Source organism: Pan paniscus, chromosome 3 (genome assembly GCF_029289425.2).
Source record: "Pan paniscus chromosome 3, NHGRI_mPanPan1-v2.0_pri, whole genome shotgun sequence".
In the NCBI taxonomy this organism is placed as follows: Eukaryota; Metazoa; Chordata; class Mammalia; order Primates; family Hominidae; genus Pan; species Pan paniscus.
This window is the reverse complement of record NC_073252.2, coordinates 51618396-51644024: the sequence shown is the minus strand read 5'-3', so window position 1 is coordinate 51644024 and position 25629 is coordinate 51618396. Positions and strand designations below refer to the sequence as shown.

General features: G+C 39.7%; 1 protein-coding gene across 2 annotated transcripts in view; it reads left to right on the top strand.

Moving 5' to 3' along the window:
- Nucleotides 1-25629, top strand: part of FRAS1 (Fraser extracellular matrix complex subunit 1) — a 490598-nt gene that overhangs the window by 364853 nt on the left and 100116 nt on the right. For both annotated transcript variants that reach the window (XM_008957670.5, XM_003832280.6), the window contains exons 33-41: nt 588-702; nt 3474-3611; nt 6013-6045; nt 10714-10845; nt 11911-12036; nt 13976-14223; nt 20094-20242; nt 20426-20588; nt 22358-22493. In XM_008957670.5, the coding sequence (XP_008955918.2) occupies nt 588-702; nt 3474-3611; nt 6013-6045; nt 10714-10845; nt 11911-12036; nt 13976-14223; nt 20094-20242; nt 20426-20588; nt 22358-22493 (1240 nt within the window). The remainder of the gene's footprint in view (nt 1-587; nt 703-3473; nt 3612-6012; nt 6046-10713; nt 10846-11910; nt 12037-13975; nt 14224-20093; nt 20243-20425; nt 20589-22357; nt 22494-25629) is intronic.

Sequence of the window (25629 nt, the reverse complement as noted above, 5' to 3'; positions counted from 1 at the left end):
ATTAGCAAAACTGGGGACCTGGGGGACAATGCTCTGAAGAACTTCTTGGGGCAGAGACTTCAATATCTCAGCTGAGTCCTTAGAACTTCTAGCCAGATTCAACTTAGCCTATTAAGTCAGAGGAGCAGCAGTGAGCTATGACCACTGCACTCCAGCCTGTGACAGAGCCAGACCCTGTCTCTTAAAGAAAACAAAAAGTTAGAGGAGAGACACAATGAGCCAGCTGTGAGTAGCAAGATAGTAGAATAGCCAGCTGGGATGCCTCGTTTGCAAACGTGTTCCACCTAGGAAAAAAGTAATATCAGAATCCCCACCACGTGCACTGGTGTAACCCTGCGGGCAGTTGGGGGAGAGGAGACTAGAGTACAAGAAAACCTGAAAAGGACTCTCTAAACCTAGGAGGGGAGGCTTGGGAAAAATCTGCAATGCAAGAGACCAGATCCTTCTTTTGAACTCTCGAAAATTTGACTAAGTGTGACTAATTTAAAAGCCCAGAGCAATTTTTTTTTTCTTAATAAGGTCTGTTTTTGCCTCTGGCTTTTGTTTTTCATACCATGTGTTCCTCTTCCTTCTTAAACTTTGTTTAGGCTAGAGAAGATGGCCTGACTGTTATTCAGCCTCATTCCCTCTCCTTTATAAACTCTGAGAAGCCAAGTGGACAGATTGTCTACAATATCACTCTACCTCTGCATCCAAATCAAGGTAAGATGTGCAGTAAATGATCTTTTGAGTGATATTATTGTCTTCTAGTTTTTTACCAGTCTTAATATCTCTGGAGTTTTGTCTGCTTGTATACATAGAGATATTTGTTGAGGTTTCAAGGAATAATGATTATTCATATTTCTTGCTCCTGTCTTCTAGTTTAGAACTAATTGAGAGAGAAAAAGACTATGGTCAGAAGGCAATGAATGTGATGTCTTTGGCACTGACATAGCATAGCATGCTGGATGGAGAATGTACATGCTACTGGGTTGAGCTCCCCTCCCATGTACTGGCAGAACTGGACACATAGCCATTGTCTCTGTAGGATCAGAGCCTGCCCTAGTAAGGTTATGACAGGAGAAAGGACAAGAATGAGCATATGTTCAGGATAAGGAGTTCTGCCAGGGAGCCCAAAGAGGGCTGAGCCACACATATTCAGTTCCTTCCCCGATTGGATACATTACTCCTCCTCCTATCTGGGAACATGAGAATGTAGAACTATAGTCAGAGGAGATTTGGGGCCCTGCCATCAGTCACCAGCCTTTAGATCTCTTGACTTTGGACTTAACTAATAAGCCTATGCCTGTGTTAGTCCATTTTCATATTGGTATAAAGAAATAACTGAAACTGGGTAATTTATAAAGAAAAGAGGTTTAATTGGCTCATGGTTTCACAGGCTATACAGGAAGCATGGATGGGGAGGCCTCAGGAAACTTACAATCATGGCGGAAGGTGAAGGGGAAGCAGGTACATCTTACATGGCCAGAGCAGGAGGAAAGTGGGTGAGGGAGATGTCACACACTTTTAAATGACCAGATTTTGTTTAAAATCTCACTCACTCACTCACTCACTATCACCAGGACAGCACCCAGGGGGATGGTGTTAAACCATTAGAGACTGCACCTGTGATCCAGTCACCTCCCACCAGACCCTGCCTCCAACATTGAGGATTAAAATTGAACATGAGATTTGGGTGGGGACACAGATCCAAATGACATCAAGGTCCAATAGAGGTGCGGCTGCTTCTCACAGAAAGAAGATCAGGTTCTATTAAGATAATTCTGCTCCCACATCTGGGACTGTTCTCCCAAGACTAACCACTGCCCCAAATGTAATCCTGTCACATTATGAAATTCTCAAAGAGAGAGAAAAGTCAAAAAATTAAATTCCATTATCCTTTTGACAAAGTCCAAAGAAATTAAAAGTCTAAAAGTCATCCCTCACCTTTGTAATCTGCTAAGTCATAGCTAACGGTTCTCCCTACATTGCCAGAGTCGAGATGGAGCCCTTTCAAACTAGCAGCCTGGGCTGTCTTCTGGAGAATGGTTTTTGCCCTCTCAGCCCTGCAGAAGGTGAATTAGTTCAACATCAAGCCTCACATGTGCCCTCCTTTTAAGGAGTGAATAGGACATGAGAAATGATCACAACATTAGTTCTATACCTGAAAAATTTAGAAACAACAGGCAAATCTGCAGCCCCTACAGCATTTATCACAAGCAGAGTGATAATTACAAATTCAGTTCTTAGAATAATCAAGACCCATGTTACTGTAGCCAAAGATTATTGCAGAGTCTAAGGAGTTTCTGAAGGAAAGAAGTTAGATTGAGAAAAATCTTTTTATAGCCTTACCAGCAGAACAATCTGTGCCAGTTTCTCAACGACCTTTGAATTGAAACTCAACTGAGAGAATCTCATAATTACATTACCAAGTCTGTGACTTTTGGTAAATTACCTGGTCTAGGCTATGGTAGGGGCAGTAGTATGCATCTTACTATGTGTATTAGTCAAGGTTCTCTAGAGGGACAGAACTAATAGGACACACATATATATATATATATGGGGGAGTTTATTAAGTATTAACTCCCGCAATCACAAGGTCCCACAATAGGCCATCTGCAAGCTGAGGAGCAAGGACAGGCAGTTTGACTCCCAAAACTGAAGAGCTTGGAGTCCGATGTTCAAGGGCAGGAAGCATCCAGCACAGGAGAAAGATGTAGGCTGGGAGGCTAAGCCAGTCTAGTCTTTTCATGTTTTTACACCTGCTTTAGTTTTTTAATTTATATATTTATTTTTGAGATGGAGTTTCACTCTTGTCAACCAGGCTGGAGTGCAGTGGTGCAATCTCAGCTCACTGCAACCTCCACCTCCTGGGTTCAAGGGATTCTCCTGCCTCAGCCTCCCGGGTAGCTGGGATTACGGGTGTGTGCCACCATACCCGGCTAATTTTTGTGTTTTTAGTAGATACAGGGTTTCACCGTGTTGGCTAGGCTGGTCTTGAACTCCTGACCTCAGGTGATCCACCCACCTCAGCCTCCCAAAGTGTTGGGATTATGGGCATGAGCCACCACGCCCAGCCTCCCTGCCTTATATTCTAGCCATGCTGGCAGCTGATTCGATGGTGTCCGCCCAGATTGAGGGTGGGTCTGCCTTTCCCAGCCCACTGACTCAAATATTTATCTCTTTTGGCAACACCCTCACAGACACACCCAGGATCAATACTTTGCATCCTTCAATCCAATCAAGTTGATAGTCAGTACTAACCATCACACTGTGGTTGGTATTTCATGAATCTCAGTCAATACTCATTTGGGTTTCAGATTTGCCCTTTCCTTAAATAACCAGAGAGTGGCATACCAAGAGCAACCTGAGAACAGTCAGTTTCCGAAGAATGTCAGACTCCCACCAACAGGAAGAGCAGGCTCTATGGCTCTAGTCATTCAGTCAGTGATGAGAATTACTGTTGATGCTGAGGCCAAATCTCTTCCTCCCAGGTATCATCGAGCACCGGGACCACCCTCACTCTCCTATCCGGTATTTCACACAAGAGGATATTAACCAGGGCAAAGTCATGTACCGCCCTCCCCTGGCAGCACCCCACCTCCAGGAGCTCATGGCCTTCTCGTTCGCTGGTAATGCTCTCCTCTCTGCTTTGAGGCACCCAACTGCTCTCTGTGGCTCTACATGACAGGCTCGCCCTAACTCTCCCTGCAGTCCTCTGGACCTTTTGGTGCCCCTGCTTTCTAGCTATTCAAAATAGCTTGAGACCTGTCAGCCAATATGTAACTTGAACTCAGTTCCATCTTTTTTTTTTTCCATTTATTCATGCATTGAGGCATACTTTCAGTAAATCTTTATTTTGTGCCTCCTATGTGCCAATCACTGAATGAGGCCTTGGAGATACAGTGGCAAGCAAAAAGAGGCATGGATTCTGCTCTTGGTGGTTTAAGGGAGGTATAGAGAGATAATTTGATAAATAACCCCAGGAATGAATATTTAATTGCAGTCTGGGATAAGAGCTCTGAGGAAGAGGGAGAAAGATTAGCGGTGGAATTACACATAATCAGACTGACCTAGACTGAGAGCTCAGTAAAGATACTGGCAGTGGAGGGATGGGTAGAAGCTGACGAGGAAAAGTGTATGTATTTGGATGGTCAGGAAAATGTCCCTGAAGGAAGAGCACTAGCTCCAGGTACAGAGGCCTGGGGAAGGAGAGAATGTGGTGTCCTTGTGTCTGAAATGTGAAGGGTCAGGCAGAGCAGGGATGCATCTGGTGGGAGAGACAGAGGTCATACCTGACAGACCCTCGAAGCCTGTAAGGATTTGGGTTGTTATCCCAACATCAAGAGGAACCCAGTGGAAGTTTTCAGGTATAGGGAACTAGGGAATGGCTTTTCAAAAGAAACTCTTTGACTGCAGTGATGTCAATGGACTTGATGAGGAGGCCAGAGTGGATGGCACGAGGGTAAGGGGAGGCCAGTGAGGGTCCTGCAGTACCTCAGGGAAGGTTTCATGTAGCCATGGGCATGCAGGCAACCTTTTGGGATAAAACCAGAATTTGGTAGAAGACACCTTTTTAATGGAAGGAAAGTCTGAATGGAAGAATAACTAAGTTTCTCATTAAAGCTAGTGTGTGCCCTTCCACAAAGCCCAGCATACCCTTAATCCCTGCCACCTTATCTCTTCCCTTGATCCAGTCATCAAGGTTGCTGACCAGAAAGCAGGAGTTTTATGTTCCTACCCTTAAATATTTTTATGCCTTTGACTATTCCAAAAATATTAGTGCCTATTTCTTTCTTTTCTTTTTCTTTTTTTTTTTTAAGATGGAGTCTCACTCTGTCACCCAGGCTGGAGTGCAGTGGCATGATCTTGGCTCACTGCAACTTCCGCCTCCCAGATTCAAGCAATTCTCCTGCCCCAGCCTCCCGAGTAGCTGGGATTACAGATGGGTGCCACCACACCTGGCTAAGTTTTGTATTTTTAGTAGAGACGGGGTTTCACCATATTGGTCAGGCTGGTCTTGAACTCCTGACCTCGTGATCCACCTGCCTTGGCCTCCCAAAGTGCTGGGATTACAGGCATGAGCCACCGCTCCCAGCCACTAGTGCTTATTTCTTTATGATCTTTAAGGTGTGTGTACTACATAACACCATGGATATAGGGTATTCTTTTTATACAGTAGCTTTATTCATACACAAAAGTGGTGATTTCTTATGGTGAGTTGAACATGGTTTAAGTAATTTTAGACTTTTTTGATTATGGTAAACATTTAAAATGATGTTTGCCATTATTTAATATAAGTTTAATCGCCCAGAAAACAGTTAACTCCCCAATTAGATTAAAAATCTCTAACGGTGGGTATAGGCTTCCTCTTTAGTGTCTGTACACAGTGTTTAGTAACTGGATAACTAATAGCCCATGAAAATGTTTATGGGACTGTAACCCCTATGTTACAAGTCCTACTTTATAAGAAACACAGGATATCCTGGGATTAGAGGGAAAGAAAACATGTCAGCCGTGGTTGAAGTCATCCACTAAACTCGCCCGAGTTCCTAGAGCCTGTTCAGAGAGAGCAGAGTCCTATGCTGTATTATCTATGGGATAAATGCTGCAAGATAAATCTCTCACATGGTTACAGTGTGTAAATCAATGTCTCGGCATCACTCAGTTCTACAATGGAATTGACCCACCTGAGAGCCCTGTCAGTGATATACGACTCACCCGCATTCACCGATTTGTAGGATTTTATGTACTGATAAAATGGGTTCTGAATGAATGTATTATAAATCACGCTAACTGCTGTGATATAAAATTATTCCACTATGTGGTCCTTTTTGCTATTTAAAATTAATGTTGACACCATTAAATTCAACATAACATTAGCAAATGACCTGGTGATCTTTCCTTAAAAAAGAATAATTTAGATTAAAACATTCTTTAGCTTTCTAACCTCTGCCCTTTGTTTTGTACCTTTCCTATCTCTCTCTGATCCCAAAGTGTTTAATATACTGATTGTCTCTCTTACTCTTTTAGGTCTCCCAGAATCAGTGAAATTCCACTTCACAGGTAAAGATTCATCTAAATTTTACTAGAAAGTGAAATTTTTTCTTTCCTTATTAGTTCTTTCTTTTTGTTCCCATCATCATTATTTTTAGCTATTTTCTAAGAACTACTTAAAAATTATATAATTTTTCTTCTAAAACAAATTTCTTCTAAAATAAACAAATGGTTAGTTAAATAGTAATAGCTTAACTTTATAGTCATAGGAAAAAAATCTACCAATGATGCTAAAAGTTAATGTTTAAGAGCCAGGCATGGTGGCTTATGCCTGTAGTCCAGCACTTTGGAAGGCTGAAGGGGGAGCATCACTTAAGCCCAGGGGTTCAAGACCAGCCTGGACAACAATGCAAGACCTTGTCTATAAAAAAAAAAAACAACTTATCTGGATGATGGTGGCACATGCCTGGAGTCCTAGCTACTCAGGAGGATCCCTTGAGCCCAGGGGGTCAAAGCTGGAGTGAGCTATGACTGCACTACTGCACTGCAGCTTGGACAATAGTGAAACCCTATGTCAAGAAAAAAAAAAGAAATTAATGTTTAAGCCCAATTTCAACGTGTCCTAATATCCATTAAAGAGTTAATAGTAACTAAGATCCTAAGCCCTGCATCCAGATGACCTGGGGTTCAGCTTGCCCTGGGAAAGTTTCTTACATCTCTGTGCCTGAATGCCTCATTCTTAAATGGGGATAATAATAATAATAATAATAATAAATATGAAGCTCCAAGAATGATTATTGCTACATAATCATTACTATATTATACTTAGCTAATAAACAGTAGTTGTATAAAAGTCTTGAATAGAGCCATTCATGGAATCCCTTGTTACTGGAGGGAAAAGGCTTACTACCCAGAGGCGAGTCGAGAAACTTGGGTGTGGAAGACCTCTGCATTCCTAGTTTTAGCTCATAGTGCAATAGAAGCAGGATGCCAATCAGCAAAAGCAGAGTCAGACCTGGTATCTATGCTGGGCCACCATAGGATAAGCTTCTTTCTTGTTTAGGTCTATAGTGAGGATGATTGACCATAAATAGCATCATTAAATTGCTGTTTAGATGGGATTGACTATTCCATTAGAATCAACCATCCATGCACACTGTTACATTTCATGGAGGGAAAAATGTTAGCAGTAGAGTTGCCTCTCTATAACTCCCAGCTCTTCCTTTCTTCTATGAGGATTAAAAATCACTCTTGAATCAATAGTAAATTTCAGTGTTGTGTTACTGTTGATATGAACCCAGTATCAGCTCATTTCTAGTCATAGGCCTCTACATAATTCATACAATCAGTAATGATATATAGCAGATTTTTATATTTTATAAAACAATTTACAATAAAAATTGTACTATTTAATTCTTATAACAATATTTTAAGGATGGATATTATTTTCAGCATTTTAAACCTAAGGATACCAAGTCATTAAGAGTAGATAACCTGGCCAGGTGCAGTGGCTCACACCTGTACTCCCAGCACTTTGGGAGGTGTGAGGAGGGAGGATTCCTTGAGCCCAGGAGTTCAAGACCAGCCCACGCACATAGTAATATTCCTTGTAGTCTCAACTACTCAGAAGGCTGAGGTGGGAGGATTGCTTGAACTGGGGAGGTTGAGGCTGCAGTGAGACATCATTGTGCCATTGCACTCTAGCTGGGTGACAGAGTTAGACCCTGTCTCAAAAAAAAAGTAGGTGATCTGCTCAGATTTCCACAGCAGGTAGACAGTAGAAGCAGGATTTTAATACAAGTTTCTGACTTAGAGCATGAGCATGGAATAGCTAGTTTAGTCTGACATGTATGTGTGTTGGTTATGAAAAGTGAGTGTCATGGTAGTATGCCATTTTGGTTTCCAAGCCTCAACTCTTACCTGAAAGCTTGAGTAGGTGAAGGGTTAACAATTAACTTGTCTAGGACTTTAAGTTAAATGATCTTGAACCTATTATACAGTCCATGGGCCTAGACCTTGGGCTGACGTTAAATTATCTTGCTTCTGCCAGATGTTCCTTTTTTATTGATTTTAAAGAAGAAAAATCCTTGGTATCTAGTAGAAAGCCATGTCCTTTTGGAGAGTTTTGTGAGAGAGAATTTTAAATTGGACAGTTAATGAATAAGGCAGGAAAAAGCCCAAGAGCTGACATTAATTTGTAGAATGAAGGAGAACCACCCATTTTGGTGAATCAGCTAAGATGAGAAGGAAGGCTGATGTTCCTGGGACCTGACTGACTTTAAGACAAATGCAGAAGCTCTGGAGAGCAGTTCTGAGCAAGGAACACACTTAAGGCAAGTGGTGCTCACAGGGGGCATTTAGCCCAAAAAGGCATTTGACTGTTTCTCAAAGAAATTAGAGACATTCCTTAAAGAGAGGGATAAATATGCAGTTGCTGACATTTTGATTGGAAGTTTATATGATTGCTTGCAAAACCCTGCACCCAAGTGATAGCTAGTTATGTAATATGCACCAGAAAATAGCTTTTTTCCACTTACTTACAGAGTCAAGAATATGCCTTGTTCACACTAAACAGCTGTATGATGTGACCAAAGCTCTTTAATTTTGTACCTTTTCCCTCCTCCTGTAAAATAAGGATGTTGAAAGCTTCCTGGACTTCCTCCCTGGTATGGTTTGAATGTCCCTTCCCAAACTCATGTTGAAACTTAATCCTCAATGTGGCAGTATTGAGAGGTGGGGCTTTTACAAGGTAATTGAAACCTGAAGGCTCTGCCCTCATGAATCGTTTAATCATTAATGGATTAGTGGATTAATGGTTAATCATGGGAGGGGAGCTGGTGGCTTTCTAAAAAGAGAACAAGAGACTTAAAATCACAAGCTCAGCCCCCTCGCCACGTGACTGCCTACACTGCCTCACGACTCTTCACAGAGTCCCCAACACCAGGAGGCTCTCACCAAATGTACCTCCTCAACCTTGGACTTCCCAGCCTTCATATGTGAAAGAAATAAATTCCTCTTCTCATAAATTACCCAGCTTTAGGTTTTCTGTTATAAGCAACAGAAAATGGACTAAGACATTCCCACTCAGAAATAAAACTAATGTAAAATATAAAGTAAAATAAAATTGCATTTTGCAACTAGTTCTTAACTTAGATTACAGAGACATCAGAGAATCCTGAATCCACTAAAACTTATGAAAAAGTTTGTATGCTTGTCACCAAATCCCCAATAATTAAGAACCATCTGTGCCTATTTTTGAAGATCCAGAGAGGAGATCGAATGTAAAGAAGCAATGACAATAATTTTGACACTTGTCTGAATGACCAGAGCCATAAAACCTTCATTCTCACATGGATAATGTCGTCTTACCTTCAATAGGGCTGTTTCTGAACATCTCCAAGACATGGAATGTACCTTATAAAATTTAACCATATCTTTCAGATCTGTCTCAAGGGAAAGACAAATCTAAAACTTGAATAGAATCATTACTACACGTCGCTGAGCAATGCTTGAGTTTGCTTAAGCAAGATTCTTGCTGACTTGTTAGTAAGTCCAGAAGAAAGTGAGGAAGGAAACTAGTTTCTCATAACCAACGCATAGACAAGCTTATCACACATTTAAAATAATTAACAGTGCAGTTTTCTTAAAGACCACTACAGATAAACACATTGATGAGCTGATGATGCAAATGTCCCTCCAAAACTGGCTTTTGGGGAAAAGATAGGGTGTTAAGTTATGGAAAAGTGGAAATAAGCATCAAGGGTGAGGCAATTCTGCTCTCGTATTTTTCTCAGAGATGGGTGTTCACTTGGATGTCAAAAAATCCAGGGAAATAAAATCTTAAGGTCACTGTTTTGTTCACTATTTATGTCATTGTGCATCATGACCAAGTAAAAATGGATCTGCTTACTTCCAAACTAATGACATTAGAGACATTGGTATGGGTATTGTCTGTCCTTTCAAAAAGTATTCTTTTTTTTTTTTTGAGACGAAGTCTCGCTGTATCGCCCAGGCTGGAGTGCAGTGGTGCAATCTCGGCTCACTGCAAGCTCCGCCTCCCAGGTTCACGCCATTCTCCTCCCTCAGCCTCCTGAGTAGCTGGGACTGCAGGTGCCCGCCACCATGCCTGGCTAATTTTTTGTATTTTTTAGTAGAGATGGGGTTTCATCGTGTTAGCCAGGATGGTCTCAATCTCCTGACCTCGTGATCCTCCTGCCTTGGCCTCCCAGAGTGCTGGGATTACAGGTGTGAGCCACTGTGCCCGGCCAAAAGTATTCTTTTCTAATGAGACATAGACATGCCACTTCTAAAAGAGTTCATGAAAGAAAATATTTATTTGGAATAATAAGGGAATGAATTGAATCAAGAAATATTTCCATAATCAAAAGCCTTTACCAGTAGCATCTATGGGTGCAGATTTTGTGTTACCTTCCTTTCCACTAACATTTATCAAGATCACCTTTGTTGTGAAAGTAGCCTCTTAGAATGATTTTGTTATTATGGTTCTTTATCTTTTTTCTTATCCATAGAAAAAAGAATAGCTCACAGTATCTTGCTTGCTTACTTTCTTCATCTGTAAGCATCTCTTCAAAGGTTAAAGTAGTGTAAAAAAGTTTCTAGCTACATATTTGTGGAAACTGCCTGAAGAGGACCAGACTACAAGTTGATTCGTGTGTGTGTGTGCGTGTCTCTGTGTGTGTGTGTGTCTCTGTGTGTGTGTGCATTTATCCTTTTTAGTTTCGGATGGAGAACACACAAGTCCGGAGATGGTCCTCACCATTCACTTACTTCCCAGTGATCAGCAACTGCCAGTGTTCCAGGTCACAGCTCCACGGCTGGCGGTCAGCCCAGGAGGCAGCACTTCTGTAGGTAAGAACTGGGAGCCTGATAGAAACATGGCTTTGGAAATGGGATCATATTGCTGCCCCTCTTCAAACCTCTTGATGGTTGCCAAAAAAGCAAACTCTTCTTCCAGAAGTTGCCTGCATTCTCACCTGTATCCTTCCTCCTGCCCATTTCTATGCAAACAGAAGCCGCACAGAGAGAAGGAAATGAAGCCTTCAGAGGCCAGTGTTCAGTGGTGGAACACAACACGGAACTGATTTTCCGGGAGTTTGCTTTGATGCCATCACTAAAATATAAAGTAATAGAGCGACGAGAAGAACATAGAGGGGAGCAGGATTTCAATGGCAGCTCTTGTTTCTATTTAGAAAGTGAAGAGTAGCAGGAGAAATATCAGGTCACAAGAAGCTTCAGAAGTTGTGAAGAACTAGAGTTGACCCAGTTATTTTGTATATAATTATATGTACTAATTAGTGAATTTAATCTTTAGAAATGTATTCTTTTATCAAGAACATTTTACTAATAAACAGTAGGTATTGTGATTTTTGTTAGGTGTGTTCTAGAGATCCTTATCCAGTTTCTACATATGGGGTTTGGCCTAAAATTAATTTTTACCAAACTTACAAATAAGCCATGTGTACAAGGACGCCTGTCACTTTAACCCTGCACCTTACCTTTGTGATCATTGCTCACTTGGCTCTTTGTAGCTTTAGAAAAATAAGAAGGGACAAAACAATGAAATGCCAAACAATTTATAGGAGGATTTTCTGGAAGAAAATCTAACTCAGCTAGTCAGGGTTGACCTACCTGTGGGCTTCCTCTGTGCATGCTGTCATTTGTATGGAAGAAAAAAGGTGTTCTAAATTCAGAACTACCTTACATGAACTTTTGGAAGAACCTACTTGCAGTGTGGGAATTGACTGTATTATCTGTTTTTACTCTTTTGTGCCTGATTGGAATGAAGCAGTGCTTTCTGATAACAATCAGATTACCCACAGCATGACTCCTAGCCTGGCCTGCGGTTTTAATATATAGTCTATCCTCTTTAACATACGCTTTCTCTCTCACCACACTTCCTTCTCCTTGCTGCAGGACTTCAGGTGGTAGTAAGAGATGCTGAGACAGCGCCCAAAGAACTCTTCTTTGAGCTTCGGAGACCTCCACAGCATGGTGTGCTTCTTAAGCATACAGCTGAGTTCCGAAGGCCGATGGCCACAGGTAGCTACACACCTACACACTCTGTCACTGACCTGCTTGGAGGATTTTTTGCTCTACAATCAGTTGTTATGTGTCTCAGACGAGAGCAAAGCGTCTTTGTGATACAGACTATGAGGAGCTATTTTGTGTGTAGTTTCATTGGCTTTGATATTTGAGACTTCTTCGTGTTCCCACTTCCATCCCTGCCCCACACCTGCCCCCGGCCCCACCTTGAACCCTGTGAAACCAGTTCCTTAAACTATAGGTGAAATGGGTGATTTCTGAAACTTGGAGTAAATGCATTCAAAATGACACCATATGAGGGATCAGCTGCCACTTTCCTAGCACTGTTCGTGGAGATGAATCGGTCTTAATTTGGTATGTGAATCTTCACAATATTTTTAGCACTGTGACTCTGATAGTGTTAACTACATCTATCTTCATCCATTAAAAAAAGGAACACATTTTTGAAGTATTATCTATGTGATATAACAGTGTGGTAATGTGATCGGCTTTCCAAAATAACTCTTATTGTGCTTCCTTTGATTATAAAAAATAATATATGTTTATTATTTAGAAGGTACAGAAAAACACAAAGAACACAAGTGAATCTAATTTTTTAATAGTCAGCCCTTATGCATTGAAGTCAATATTGTCCTTTTCAAAGTACCCACCTCTGGATGCTATATGTTCTTCCAACAATCTCTACTTTCTCAAAACCTTTGTATGATTCCTTTTAGAGATGCAGTAATCCATCCTTCTGAATATCACTGGTGGGCTAATCTTTGCTACTGATGGTAGATGGAATTTTAAAGAACAACCAGTAAGCATTTGGGAGTCACAAAGGTAGACTCAAAAATTTACTGAACTAAAGAAATGTCATTAGAATAGATTTGAAACATTCCCAGGGGACTACTTTAGGAACATAACAGTCATTGTCTAATTTCTTTAACATTGCATTTACTCTGTATATGTGCAGTTAACATATAAAATCTAAAGGTGTTGATAAAAAGTTAGTTTTATTACGTTTTCATAGGCATAATGCCACTAGCACCAGTAAAATACATTAACACAGTGTTGAGACAGAAGGCTTAGAAGATGAATAGACAGAATGAGTAAATTCTTCAATCTCAATACATAGCACTAGTTATTAGAACTAATAATCTATCAAAAGATAGAGTTGAATATAATATCCAAGAAGAGCAATTTCACAACTGTGTTCTGTGAAATCATTAGGGCTCATGGCACTAAGAGGCATTTCTCATAAAAAGGGTTCCATGACAAGTTTGAGAAGCTTTAATACTTATATACTAAAATGAATCCTGCAGTATAAAAAATATCTTAAATTTTATTTATTCACATTTTCCACAAAGGTATGTGAACTTGAAATTTTTTTTTACGTAATGCTGATCAAATTTCTCATGAATTAGTACTCCAGACTGCACAGTTTAGGTTTCTAACTTAAAGTATATTTTTTTCATTTTTAATTTTAAAAACTCCAAATAAAGCAAAAACTTCTTAAAGGTTCATCAAGTATAATTTATTTTCTTAACTTTTTCAAAAAATTTTCAGTATCAAGATAAGATTCCAAAAGAGCTGTCATAAAGAATAGAGGCTTGTTCTTTATTTTTCTAGAACTAGGAATAATGACTAGATATTATAGAGGCAGATTTTAGCTCAATATGATTAAGAACTTAAAAACAAACCGAGAGCTATCTTCAGTGGAATTAGCTATCTTGTAAAACAATGATCCTCCCACCTTGAAAAGTGGAGAAACTAATTACCCTTTTTCAACGGTGGTGTAAAGGGAATCCTACAGTAGGTGAGTAGTTGGATTAGCCTGTAACTCCCTGAGTTATGATCCTATATGAACCTTAAAGTCCTGAAAACAAAGGTGCTATATAATGAAAAGCATTATTCCCAGAAGCAACTTGTTTGCAATTTGTTTTATTCTTGGAAGGTGACACTTTCACCTATGAGGATGTTGAGAAAAATGCTCTACAGTATATACATGATGGTTCCTCTACCCGGGAAGACAGCATGGAGATCTCAGTCACAGATGGCCTCACAGTGACAATGCTGGAGGTGAGAGTAGAGGTGTCCCTGTCAGAAGACCGAGGGCCTCGACTGGCTGCTGGCTCCTCTCTGAGCATTACTGTTGCCAGTAAAAGCACAGCCATAATCACTAGGTCACACCTTGCTTACGTGGTAAGTTCTTCCATTTGCTATATTTGTTCTCCACCGCACCTTCTGATAGGGCAGACTGGGCAGCAATGCCATGGCTGAATATTTGGGGCAGCAGGTATATGGTCACGTAAAGAACATTTTTCTCAGCTTCCCTACCTTCTACTGTTAGGAGTAGTTATGCTGTTTATCCTGCTTCTTCCAGTGTCTCATGAGCAGACAAGTGAATGAGAAAACACAATGAGTATGTGTAGGGATGGGTGTTTGTCAACAGAAGAGGGGCCTAGTGTCATAAAAGCCCAAGTTCCCATTGTTTAAGCTCCATTCATTATATTCCCAGTGGGAAGTTTAGGAAAAAAACATTTTAGAGCTTATGTGATCAATGACTAATAGGTAATGATGTTTCACAGCCCCTGAGAGAAAGCCCACTTGTCATCAGTTTCTGTCTCAGGTCTAGTCTAGATGGAATGCTGAAAAATCCCTGCAGCAGTGCCTCTCTGTCAGATTTCCCAGCCAGTTCACTGACTCACCCTCCTTCTTGTGCCCCACAAGAAGCAGTGTAATTAGGAGGCCAAGGAGAGGATCAAGGACTAGAGTTTGTTTCCCGGTCTGGCCCTAACTTTATAAGTGATCCTGGGTAATTAAACTCATCTTCTTCCTTTGATTCTACCTCAGAAGCTAAGGATAATGAGGATGATTAATTTTATTTTACAGTTATGTATGTTGTAAGCAGATATGTGCTCTCTATGTAAACATAATAATGACTAGTTTTTACAATGCCTTGAAAGGAAGAATGATTATCTGAATGCTAATCATATTGAATTTTTCCCTTACTAATCTTAAAGTTCCAACTAATGACCTAGACTTTTATTTTTTTAATGCCGTATACTTTTAAGTAACCCTTTTCTGGGCTGAAGAATCTCACTATAAAATGTAGTCCTGAATAGCAGCATGTAAGATCAAGCATTAGCCTGGGAACAATTGCTTTTACACAGATTTTCCCCTCAAATGGTCCTTTCTTCAGTTATGGGAAACTGCATTCCACCCTAATTCTTCTCACGGGTCTATTCTAGTTTCAGAACAGCTTTGATTTTGTTTTTTGTTTTTAATTGACAGGTGATTTTTACTGTAAGTTATGGTTTTTTGAATCTTATGAAACTCGTGAATTCATAAAAATGTATGAATTCAGATTTAATCAGACGATCACCAGGGCTTGAAAACTGTTTCACAGTCCAAAATAGCGCTCCAGGAGCAGTTCCTGCCCATTAACTGCATATTATAAGCTGCATATCAAAATGCAAGCCCATTGGCAACTGAACATGTATTTTCAGAAATTGATTGAATGTGAATTTACCCACCAGAGCAGAAAAACTCCAAAAGAACTATTCTAGCCTGCTGAAAGCATAGCATACATTTTAAAGACTTAGGTAGGTTATACACTAACTTTCTCTGAGGGTTGTAGCAGGATTTTGTACTAAGAGTCATGGAAAAACTTTTCCAGATATGCATAGTTAGAAAGTTTTCAGTGAACATCCAGAAAGATTGGAAAAGCCATCTGAAATCCTAGTCACAAATGGGGCAGAGTATGAAGGTTTAGGAACAGATGAGTCTGTTCTTAGTTTAAGTGTTATTAACTGGAAGAGAGTGATACAATGTTGGAGGAGACAAAAAGGCAAAAGTTGGATTTTGTGTAATTTACTTCTTAGCAGTGGTCTTATATACACAGTTTGCTATGCGCTGCGAGTAAACAGGAAAAGAACAGCATGGGTTCTGGAGTTAAAATGAATGGATCTTAATCCAAGCTCACCACTTACTAGCATTGTGACCCTTAGCAAGTTACTTAAACTCTCTAGGCCTCGGTTTTCCCATATGTAATATGGGGAGGATAAAATTAATCTTAAAACGGTAATAGCATTTCTATGAACCAGCCAAAAATAAAATTATTTGAAATATGATTCTGTGTATAATAACATTACATATTACATACATATGAGTAAATGTAACAAAAGTTATGTAACTTCTAGGGAAAATTGATGCTATGACTGACTATGTAGAAAATAATCTCTTGACAAAAAGTATTAGAAAAAAAGGAGAATTTATCAAGGAGCCAGATATGAGATCAACAGACAGCAATAGCATTTCTATATATAAGCAAGAAAAGAAAAAAGCCAGTAAATATAACTAAAAAGCTCTTACCATAATAGCATTAAGAAAAAAGCATGTCCCCTGGTCTAAATCTAGCAAAAACCAGGCAGTATTTTTACAGGGAAAATTATAACATTTAATTGACAGACGTTTAAAACATATTAAATAAATGAAAAGACATGCCATATTCATGAGTAGGAACATTTAGTATTGAAAAGGCATCAGTTCCCTCACCAAACGATCTTTCAATTCAATTCAGTTCCAATCAAAAGCCTAATGGACTTTTTATGGAACTTAGTAAGCTGATTCTAAAATATGTAAGAAAGAACACCAGCCTGGACAACATGGCAAGACCCTGTCTCTACAAAAATACAAAAATTATCCAGGCATGTTAGCTCATGCCTGTAGTCCCAGCTACTTGGGGGCTGAGGTGGGAGGATTGCTTGAGCCCAGGAGGTTGAGGCTGCAGTGAGCCTTGATTGGACCACTACACTCTGCACTTGCTCCAGGGTGGATGACAGAGCAAGCCCCTTTCTCAAAAACAAACAAACAAACAAAAACAAACAATGAACATTCTGAAAAAGAATAGTAGGAGGGCAAGGGGATTTACCTTACCAGATACCAACATGTATGAAATATACAGCATTTAAAATAGTGTAGCAGAGGAATATATTAGACAATCTAAAAGCAGACTCACACATGGAACTGTAATATAAAACAGAGATGCTAGCTGGGTGCGGTGGCTCATGCCTGTAATCCCAGCACTTTGGGAGGACGAGGCATGTAGATCATTTGAGGTCAGGAGTTTGAGATCAGCCTGGCCAACATGGTGAAACCCTGTCTCTACTGAAAATACAAAAATTAACCCAGCATGGTGGTGTGCAACTATAATCCCAGTACTCAGGAGGCTGAGGCATGAGAATAGCTTGAACCCAAAAGGTGGAGGTTGCAGTGAGCCAAGATCATACCACTGCACTCCAGTCTTGGCAACAGAGTGAGACTCTGTCTCAAGAAAAAAAAAACAAAAACAGAAAAAACAACCAGTGATAGCAAGCCGGAGCAGTGGAAATAGGAGAAACTCTTTAAAACATGGTTCTGCACAAAATGATTATATGTATGACAAAAAAGGAATTTGTATACTGCCTCACACCCTATGCAGATATTAACTCCAGACAGATCAAGTACTGAAAAACCATAAGTAAAATTTTACAAATCTTTGTAGAATATAAGTGAATATTTTTATGATATTAAGGAAGGGCGGAACATCTTCAACTAGAAACAAAAAGGTCTAACTATAAATGAGAAAACGATATTTGCAAAAAATATAACCAAAAATAACAAAGGAAATATAACACTCCTGCAGATCAAGAAGAAAAACATAATCAAGTAGAAAAATAAGCAAGAGACATGAACAGGAATTCCACAGAAGAGGAACCCGGGTGGTCAATAAACATATGAAGAGATAGTTGCCTTCATTAGTGGTCAGGGAAAGCATATTAAAACCATATACCATTTTATACCAAGTGTGAGGAAGACAATGGATCCACAGGATGTTCTTTACTTTGCTGGTGGGAGCGTAAACTGGATCAACCACTTTGGGAAGGAATTTGGCATTGCCACGTGAAGATGAATATTCATATACCCTAACCATTCTAATCCTAGATTACTACCCAAAAGAAACTTTCACATACACAGCAAAGAACTTGTGCAAGAATGTTCATAGCACTACTGTTTGTAACAGTGAAAATATTGAAACAAACCAAATGCCCACCACAAGATAATGGATAACTTGTGGTCTACTAACTTGACAGAATATTAGCGAACCCAAAAACAGATTAATTATAGCAACGTCCAACAGTATAGATGGATCTTAGCAGTCTAATACTGAGTTAAAAAAAATAAATTGCAAAAGAGTAAAGTCAACTTCATATTTCTAAGTTAAAAAAATGAAAAATATGTATTCTGTAGTAATATATCAAGCTATTTTTAAAAATTCAAGAAAATAAGAAACAAGATTTAGGGTGATGGGAGGCCCAGAGACAGGAAGAAGGGCCACATACATAAATGTTAGTTATTCTCAAAGCTCTAGTCCTCATGTTGAATGATGGGTTCATTGATGTAAAAATAATGAAAAGAAAATGAAAAAATAAATTAATACAAAAGGGATAAGAAGATCTTTGAGCAGAAAAGTTACATGAGAACAAGGTCTGTATTCTTATGCATTTTTTGTACCTCCAGTAACTGGGATATCTTAAAATAGTGATTTTCTTTAAATCATGACAGTACTTTCAGGAAAAAAGTCTAGCTGATTTCCTACTTTTTCAAACCTAGCAGTTATATGAGATTTGAAATATATAGTAAGATATGCCTGCCATGAAATAAGCAGTGTTTTGGTCAAATTTGTCAATGTGAAATTTAGAAGTTATCCATTCTAACTAGGAGCCAGGAGCTCTGTCCTTGTAGTTTATCAGCAATTCAGAAGACAACACCTTAAAACTCTCAGCTGTCTTTTTAAAAGTCTCTCTCAGAGAGAATGCACAGTAATATTAAGAAGCAGTCTTTTGGAGTTTATATGTTGTATTTGATAATCCCTGTGGAGAAAGTTTAAAAGAACATAAATTTAGGGAAAACTTTCTGAAGTCTTGCAGCTTTGATGAATTTTAGGTTCCTTTCTTGCTAGTGTCAAGTGATGTGAGGAAATATGGAAAATTCAGTGATCTTGAATTGAGACTCTGAACTACTAACTTTGAAAGGTCTCTGGGGATAGAAATGAGAACAGACTGAAACCTGTTGGCCCCCGCCCTCTTGGTGTCTGTGCTCACATTCCTGATCCCATACCTCAACTAACTGTACAACATAGCATGAAAATTTGCTTTTGAAAGTACAAGTGACCATGCAACATTAATTTTCATTGTTGCTGTGGTAAAGGGTAGAGTGCCCCCATTTTCATAATCAACAGCCCTAAAAAATGAATGACTCAGGGAAACTTTATAAGAAGATGTTGCCTGCCTCCCAGATATTTCCAAAAATATTCTTGAAGAAAGAGGACGTTGTTATTGTCTGTGTTGAAACAGAGAAAGTCATTTTTATTTCTCAACAACAATGTAGAAGGAAAGAGAAATGTTCTTTGTTAAGATTAGGCATCTTGGGAAGTGAACATTCATAGATTTGGTGCTGATAAAATGAAATCCATGACTTCATACATTCTTTTGTTAATCTAAAATTTTATCATGTTGAACATTGCTTAAAGTGAGCCATTGGCTAAGCTAAATAACTTTTCTGTTTCATGGAATTTTATTATTGTATTATATGTTATAAAGAAATTTTGCCTGTTTCTTAAAAGCAAAACATTCTTAGAAACTCTAGAAAAATCCTACATCTGTGTTTACAGGTTGATGACTTATAGATGATCAAGTTTTATTTTTACTAAAAGCTTAAAAATGAAATCTTGTATGGCTTTTATGGTATTGATAACAACAGGGAATCTCTTTGTTTTATGCCACATACCTAAAGTGCATTTCCCTTCTCTTACCTTGAGCTACTCTTAGAAAAATATGTTATCAAAGAGGAATTTGGGGAAGAATAAACACTGGGATTTTTATTGTAGTTTGAAATAATGTTGCTTTAAGACAAAGAGAAAGAGACTTTTCCAATTAGCAGAGAGAGAAGCACCCATAGATCTTTAGCTACTGGAAGTGTTTATTCCTGCAAATGTGCGTTCATGTCCTGCCTCATGTTTGCCTCATTAGGATGATTCTTCCCCTGACCCAGAGATCTGGATTCAGTTAAATTATCTGCCCTCATATGGTACTCTCTTAAGAACCTCAGGATCTGAGGTGGAAGAGCTCTCAGAAGTTTCCAATTTCACAATGGAAGACATCAATAACAAGAAAATCAGGTACATAATCACTTTGTATTATTTGACAGATTCTTAAAAACTTGTATGAAAATATTTCAGCAACTGGTTGTAGCTCTGTTGAAAGAATATATTTGTTTGGCCCCATTTTTAAACAAAGATGCTGCTGTCTTACCTGGCTTGTCACTGCGGCTTATTCGTTTGATTCTTTTTGTTTTTTTATAGATACTCAGCTGTGTTTGAAACTGATGGTCACCTGGTTACTGATAGCTTCTATTTCTCTGTCTCTGACATGGACCACAACCATCTGGATAATCAGATATTTACCATCATGATCACTCCTGCTGAAAATCCACCTCCAGTCATTGCTTTTGCTGACCTTATCACGGTAAACAATTCTCAGATCAATAAACAGTGAGTACTATAGAGAGCTGGAATCCGTAGTAATGTAAATGAAGGATTTCTGCCTAAATTGGCTGCCAAATATTTTCCCCAAAATATCCAGGCAGCGGTATGAAGATATGCATGGTTTTCAATCATGAGTGTTTTTTTAAGTATGAAAATAAATATGCAGAAGATCAAATCATTGTATCTGCATTATTTAGTCAACAAATATTTATGTGCTAGCCACCATGCTAAATGTTGTTAGTACTGGGAATAAAAATAGAAAAATAATATATCTTTGAGGAGTTTACAATCTAATATTGGCAGCAACTAAAACTTGGACAATGACCCCAAATCCCTCCTTAAATCAAGTCAGTACTTAGCACTGTAAGCAATATTGATGGTTCCTTTGTGGGCAGAGCAATACAATGCATTCTGATCATTGAATACCCAGACATCAGTTCAAGTGCCAGTTCTGTGACTCATCAGCTGAGTGACCTTGGGCCGTACACTTAATCTTTCTTTGCCTCAGCTTCCTTGTCTTTTATATTTTTATTTATTTTATGTTTTGTTTCCTTGTCTTTTTTAATTCTCTTATTTATTTTTATTTATTTTTAAGAGAGGAGGTTTCACTATGTTGCCCAGGCTGAACTGGCAACTCTTGGGCTCAAGCAATCCTCCCCGCTCAGCCTCCCTAGTAAGTGAGACTATGGACCTGTAGTCCCATACCTGGCTCTTGTCTTTAAAATATTATCATTTTCTACTACATAAAGAATTTCTCTAATGATTAATAAAATAGTATGGAAACCCCCTAGTGCAGTACCCAGTTCATGGTAGGGATTCCACAGAAGTTAATTCACTTTCCTCCCTGCTCTATGTACATACCATAATGCCAAAAGCTCAGGAATTTTTCTGGTTTTGTTGAGCAACTGAAAATTCATAAAACTAAGTCATTTCTAAGTGGTTCTGATATTCCTCCCATTTTTCCATTTTTACATAAAACCTTGGAAAAGCCATTTGGACTGTCCCCATTCCCAGAGTCAGAGTGACCTTCCCCTTTGTAATTTATAGATCTTCCTACAGTTAGCCAAGAGTTGTTCAGGGTGAAATTGCTTGACCATCTCCAGCAGGCTAGAGAAAAACACCAGGCTCAGATTGTGGGGTTAGCATACAAAATAGAGCTCTAAAGGAAAAAAAAATTAGTTTGAGCAACTGCTTTTACTTATAGTGATTTATTTTCTTCCTTGACATTAAGATAAGCACTAGCTTTCAGATATGGTGAACCTTTCTTGATACACACCTATAAATATATAATATAAGAGAATAAACAGGACTTTTATTCTGGATGAGAATGCCTATAGGACACAGTCACCCTCACAGTATCTGCAGGAGAACTGGATCTATCATTCTCTAGCTGTGGGCTTTTGAATGTTGATGTGGAAGGAAGGCAGCCATCCTGGCAGGCAGCTGAACCGAGGTGGGTGATTAGAATGGGCTAGAGCTGCTTTATAACCAGATCCATCATTGAATGGAGTGCAACTTTGAAGGGAGATACAGAAGTCATCATGTCTGACTGTAGCTTTGAGAGGCACTGAAAGATTGCCTGGCTTCAGCAGCATACACATTCCTCATCTCGTCTGTAGAGGGTCCTTCTCCTCAAAGAAGCGGAATTGGTGCTAGAAGGTCACCCAGGCAGCACTTTGCAATCCAGCTCTTTTTTTACTGTGGTTATGTGAAATCACCAAGGACTCTCTATGTTCTTTTCTTTCTTAGGTTGATGAGGGAGGGAGAGCACCACTCTCATTTCACCATTTTTTTGCTACTGATGATGATGACAACCTCCAGAGAGATGCCATCATTAAACTAAGTGCTCTGCCCAAATATGGCTGCATTGAGAACACAGGAACAGGTACCACTTCCTGTAAAACTGTTAAGGACCTTGAGAGAAGGGAGGGGAGAGGGAGGAGGACCTTGCTTCCAGCTAAAGATAGAGATGGAGAACTACAGAGGAGGGGAACCATTTCAAAGAAATGGAAGGAAGGTAGGAAGGTTTCATTCATTCAACAAAAATTTAATGAGCATTTTCTGTGTGCAGGGAACTTAATTAATTAAGCACTAGGGATGTATCAACAGACAAAACCCCCTCCCTTCACAGTGCCTTCAATTCTGGTGGGGGGGTGAGAGACAAATTAAAAACCTAATAAATGAGAAGATTGCGTACGATGTTAGAAGGTGAATAAATATTATGGAAAAAATAGAGCAGGGGAAGGGGATTTGGAATGCCAGCAATGGGGCAGAAGGGCTTGTGGATTACACTCAGAAATGAGTGTCCAGGAAGTAAAAATTCCTGTCCTTTTATTGTGAGGCAGCTGCAGTTTAGCTGAACCATAGCTTCTGTCTCAGCTCCTTCTACATATATGATATGAATTAAAATGCAAGCTTGTCTATCTGTGACACTCTCTTCCACAGCCCTCCCCTCCACCATCTGCCCTGAACACTCTGGTGGTTATCACAGAGAAGGAAAGGCAAGAAGGGATGTACTGTCCATGGCCCCCTGAGACCTTCTGTGACTGGCAATTGAGACAGCTCATGGCAGGTTGCTGTGCTGCTTTCCCTGCACGGAGCTGCCTGAGCACCAGCACTGGGCTCTAATTGGTGTGCAGCTAGCAGCTCCCATGGAGAGTCCATTGACTGCAGGTGTCTGGGGCCAGCATGGGGCCTGGGATTTCAGCCTGGTAACCAGAAATTCACTTAGCAGTGATCATGTTTTTCTACAGAAGTTTTGGATCCTTTTCCCATCTTTCCTTTCAATGTGTGCCTTAGATCTGTTTATTGCAGAATTAGGTTTATTTCAACAAATGTTTGTGCTAGATAAAGTGGATGTAAGGATAAGACACAGACTCACGTGCCTTGAGTGGGAGACAGATAGGAAGACTGACAAATTACAATAAATGCAAAATGCCAGGACAGGGAAAGGAGCAAAGCACTGAGAGAGTAAGTAGGACAAAGCAATGGCTTTTGCCTGGGAAGGCAGAAAAGTCTGAGAAAGTGGCATTTGAGTTGGAACCTGAAGGGCTAGTAGGAATCACCCTGGGCAGAGGGAAAGTGGCCTTTCTTGCAGAAGGAAGCTCATAGGCAAAGGTGAGAAATGAAAGGATATCTACCCCAAACACCCCTTCTCTCTGCGTGGTTTCTTATTAAGCCTTCCTAACATGGTTTTATGTCAACCTGGAATACATGGAGGTGCAGAGATACTCCATAGAGAGGACTATCCCCTGGCTAAGAAGTCAAATTTCTGGCAAGCTTCAGCCTCTCTAAAAAGTGGTTCTCAAACTTTAAGGTGCAGTGGAATCACCTGGAGGGTTGAAAGTGTGAAACAGTTTCCTGGAGCAGCAACCCCAGAGTTCCTGTTTTAGGAGGTTGGTGTGGGCCTGTGAATCTGCATTTCTCATTAGCTCACAGGTGATGCCATTGCTGCTGGGCCAAGGACCACACTTAGAGAACTGCTGCTCTACAATAATATTGGTATAAATGTGAAAGGAACAAAAAAGCATTTAGGAGGGCAAAATAATTGTCACAAGGTATATTAACTAAAGACCCCATCTCTTGCCCCATGGAAGAGGCTCCTCCGCCTCTGTTTAGAGCTGAGCGTGACTTATGTATAAGAAACTAGCAGCTGGGCACAGTGGCTCAAGCCTGTCATTTCAGCACTTTGGGAGGCCAAGGTGGGAGGATCGCTTGAGTCCATGTATTTGAGACCAGTCTGGGCAACATAGCAAGACCTTGTCTCCACTGAAAAGAATAAAAATGTAAAAATTAGCTAGACGTGGTGGCACATGCCTGTAGTCCCAGCTACTTGGGAGGCTGAGGCAGGAGGATCAGTAGAGCCCAGGAATTTGAGGCTGTGGTGAGCTGTGATTATGCCACTGCACTCCAGCCTGGGCAGCAGAGGGAAACCCTACCTCAAAAAAGAAAAGAAACTAGCTACCTAAATTCAGAACCTAGCTGATCAGAAAAACACCTTTTTAAAAACTGTTAAAAGAACCAGCTTTTACTTTTCACCAAGAAAAGAAAGAATAATTGTTTTGTTAGGTATGAAATCTAATGGCATGGAGCCTAAATTCATTCAGGACTGGCACAGACAAGACAGGACCCACCTTGATTCCCTCTGGGTATCACTATGTTCCAGTGCTATGCAGTGATGGATGTTCACAATGATCGCCTGTGCGCATCAACACCTATTTAATTTGCACATCATATGTTCTCTTTAAGAAAGCAGGTAGCACATTAATAAGAATGATTTATGTCAAAAATAGAAGGTAATGTTTTTTAAATGTAAAGGATTGGAGCTTAAAGCTTCAGTGACAGATTCACTTGTTTAATAGCTTGTTCTCCAGTGATTTAAAATGAGGCACTATTATATTTGTGTATATTTTTAGGCATCATTTACTTTACTTAGGCTTTTTATTTTTTTGAGACAGGGTCTCACCTCATTGCCCAGGTCAGAGTGCAATGGCATAATCACTACTCACTGTAGCCTCGACCTCCCAGGCTCAAGTGATTCTCCTACCTCAGCCTCCCAAGTACCTGGGACTACAGGCATCCACCATCATGCCTGGCAAATTTTTGGTGGGGTAATTTTTGTAGAGACAGGGTCTCACTAAGTTGCCTAGTCTGGTCTTGAAGTCCTGGGCTCAAGCAATCCTCCTGCCTTGGCCTCCCAAAGTGTTGGGATTACAGGCATGAGCCGCCATGCCCAGTCACTACTTGGGCCATTTTTGACTCAAATAAAGAAGCCACATTTCTCCTGTTTAGAGTGATAAATTTAAGAAAAAAGTAAAAATTGGAAGGAATTTTAGCCATTCCTTCTGGAAACCCTGAACTGTATAGCCTAATGATTATTGGGTCACTGGCCACTTAGACCTCTCTCAGCTTCTGTTGCCTAGAGGAATAAAATCTGAGGGGTAAAATTTAAGAAAATTCATGTTATTGAAGAAAAAAAAATTGTGTTGAGCTCTTCTTTCAAATGAATTCTAATAAATATA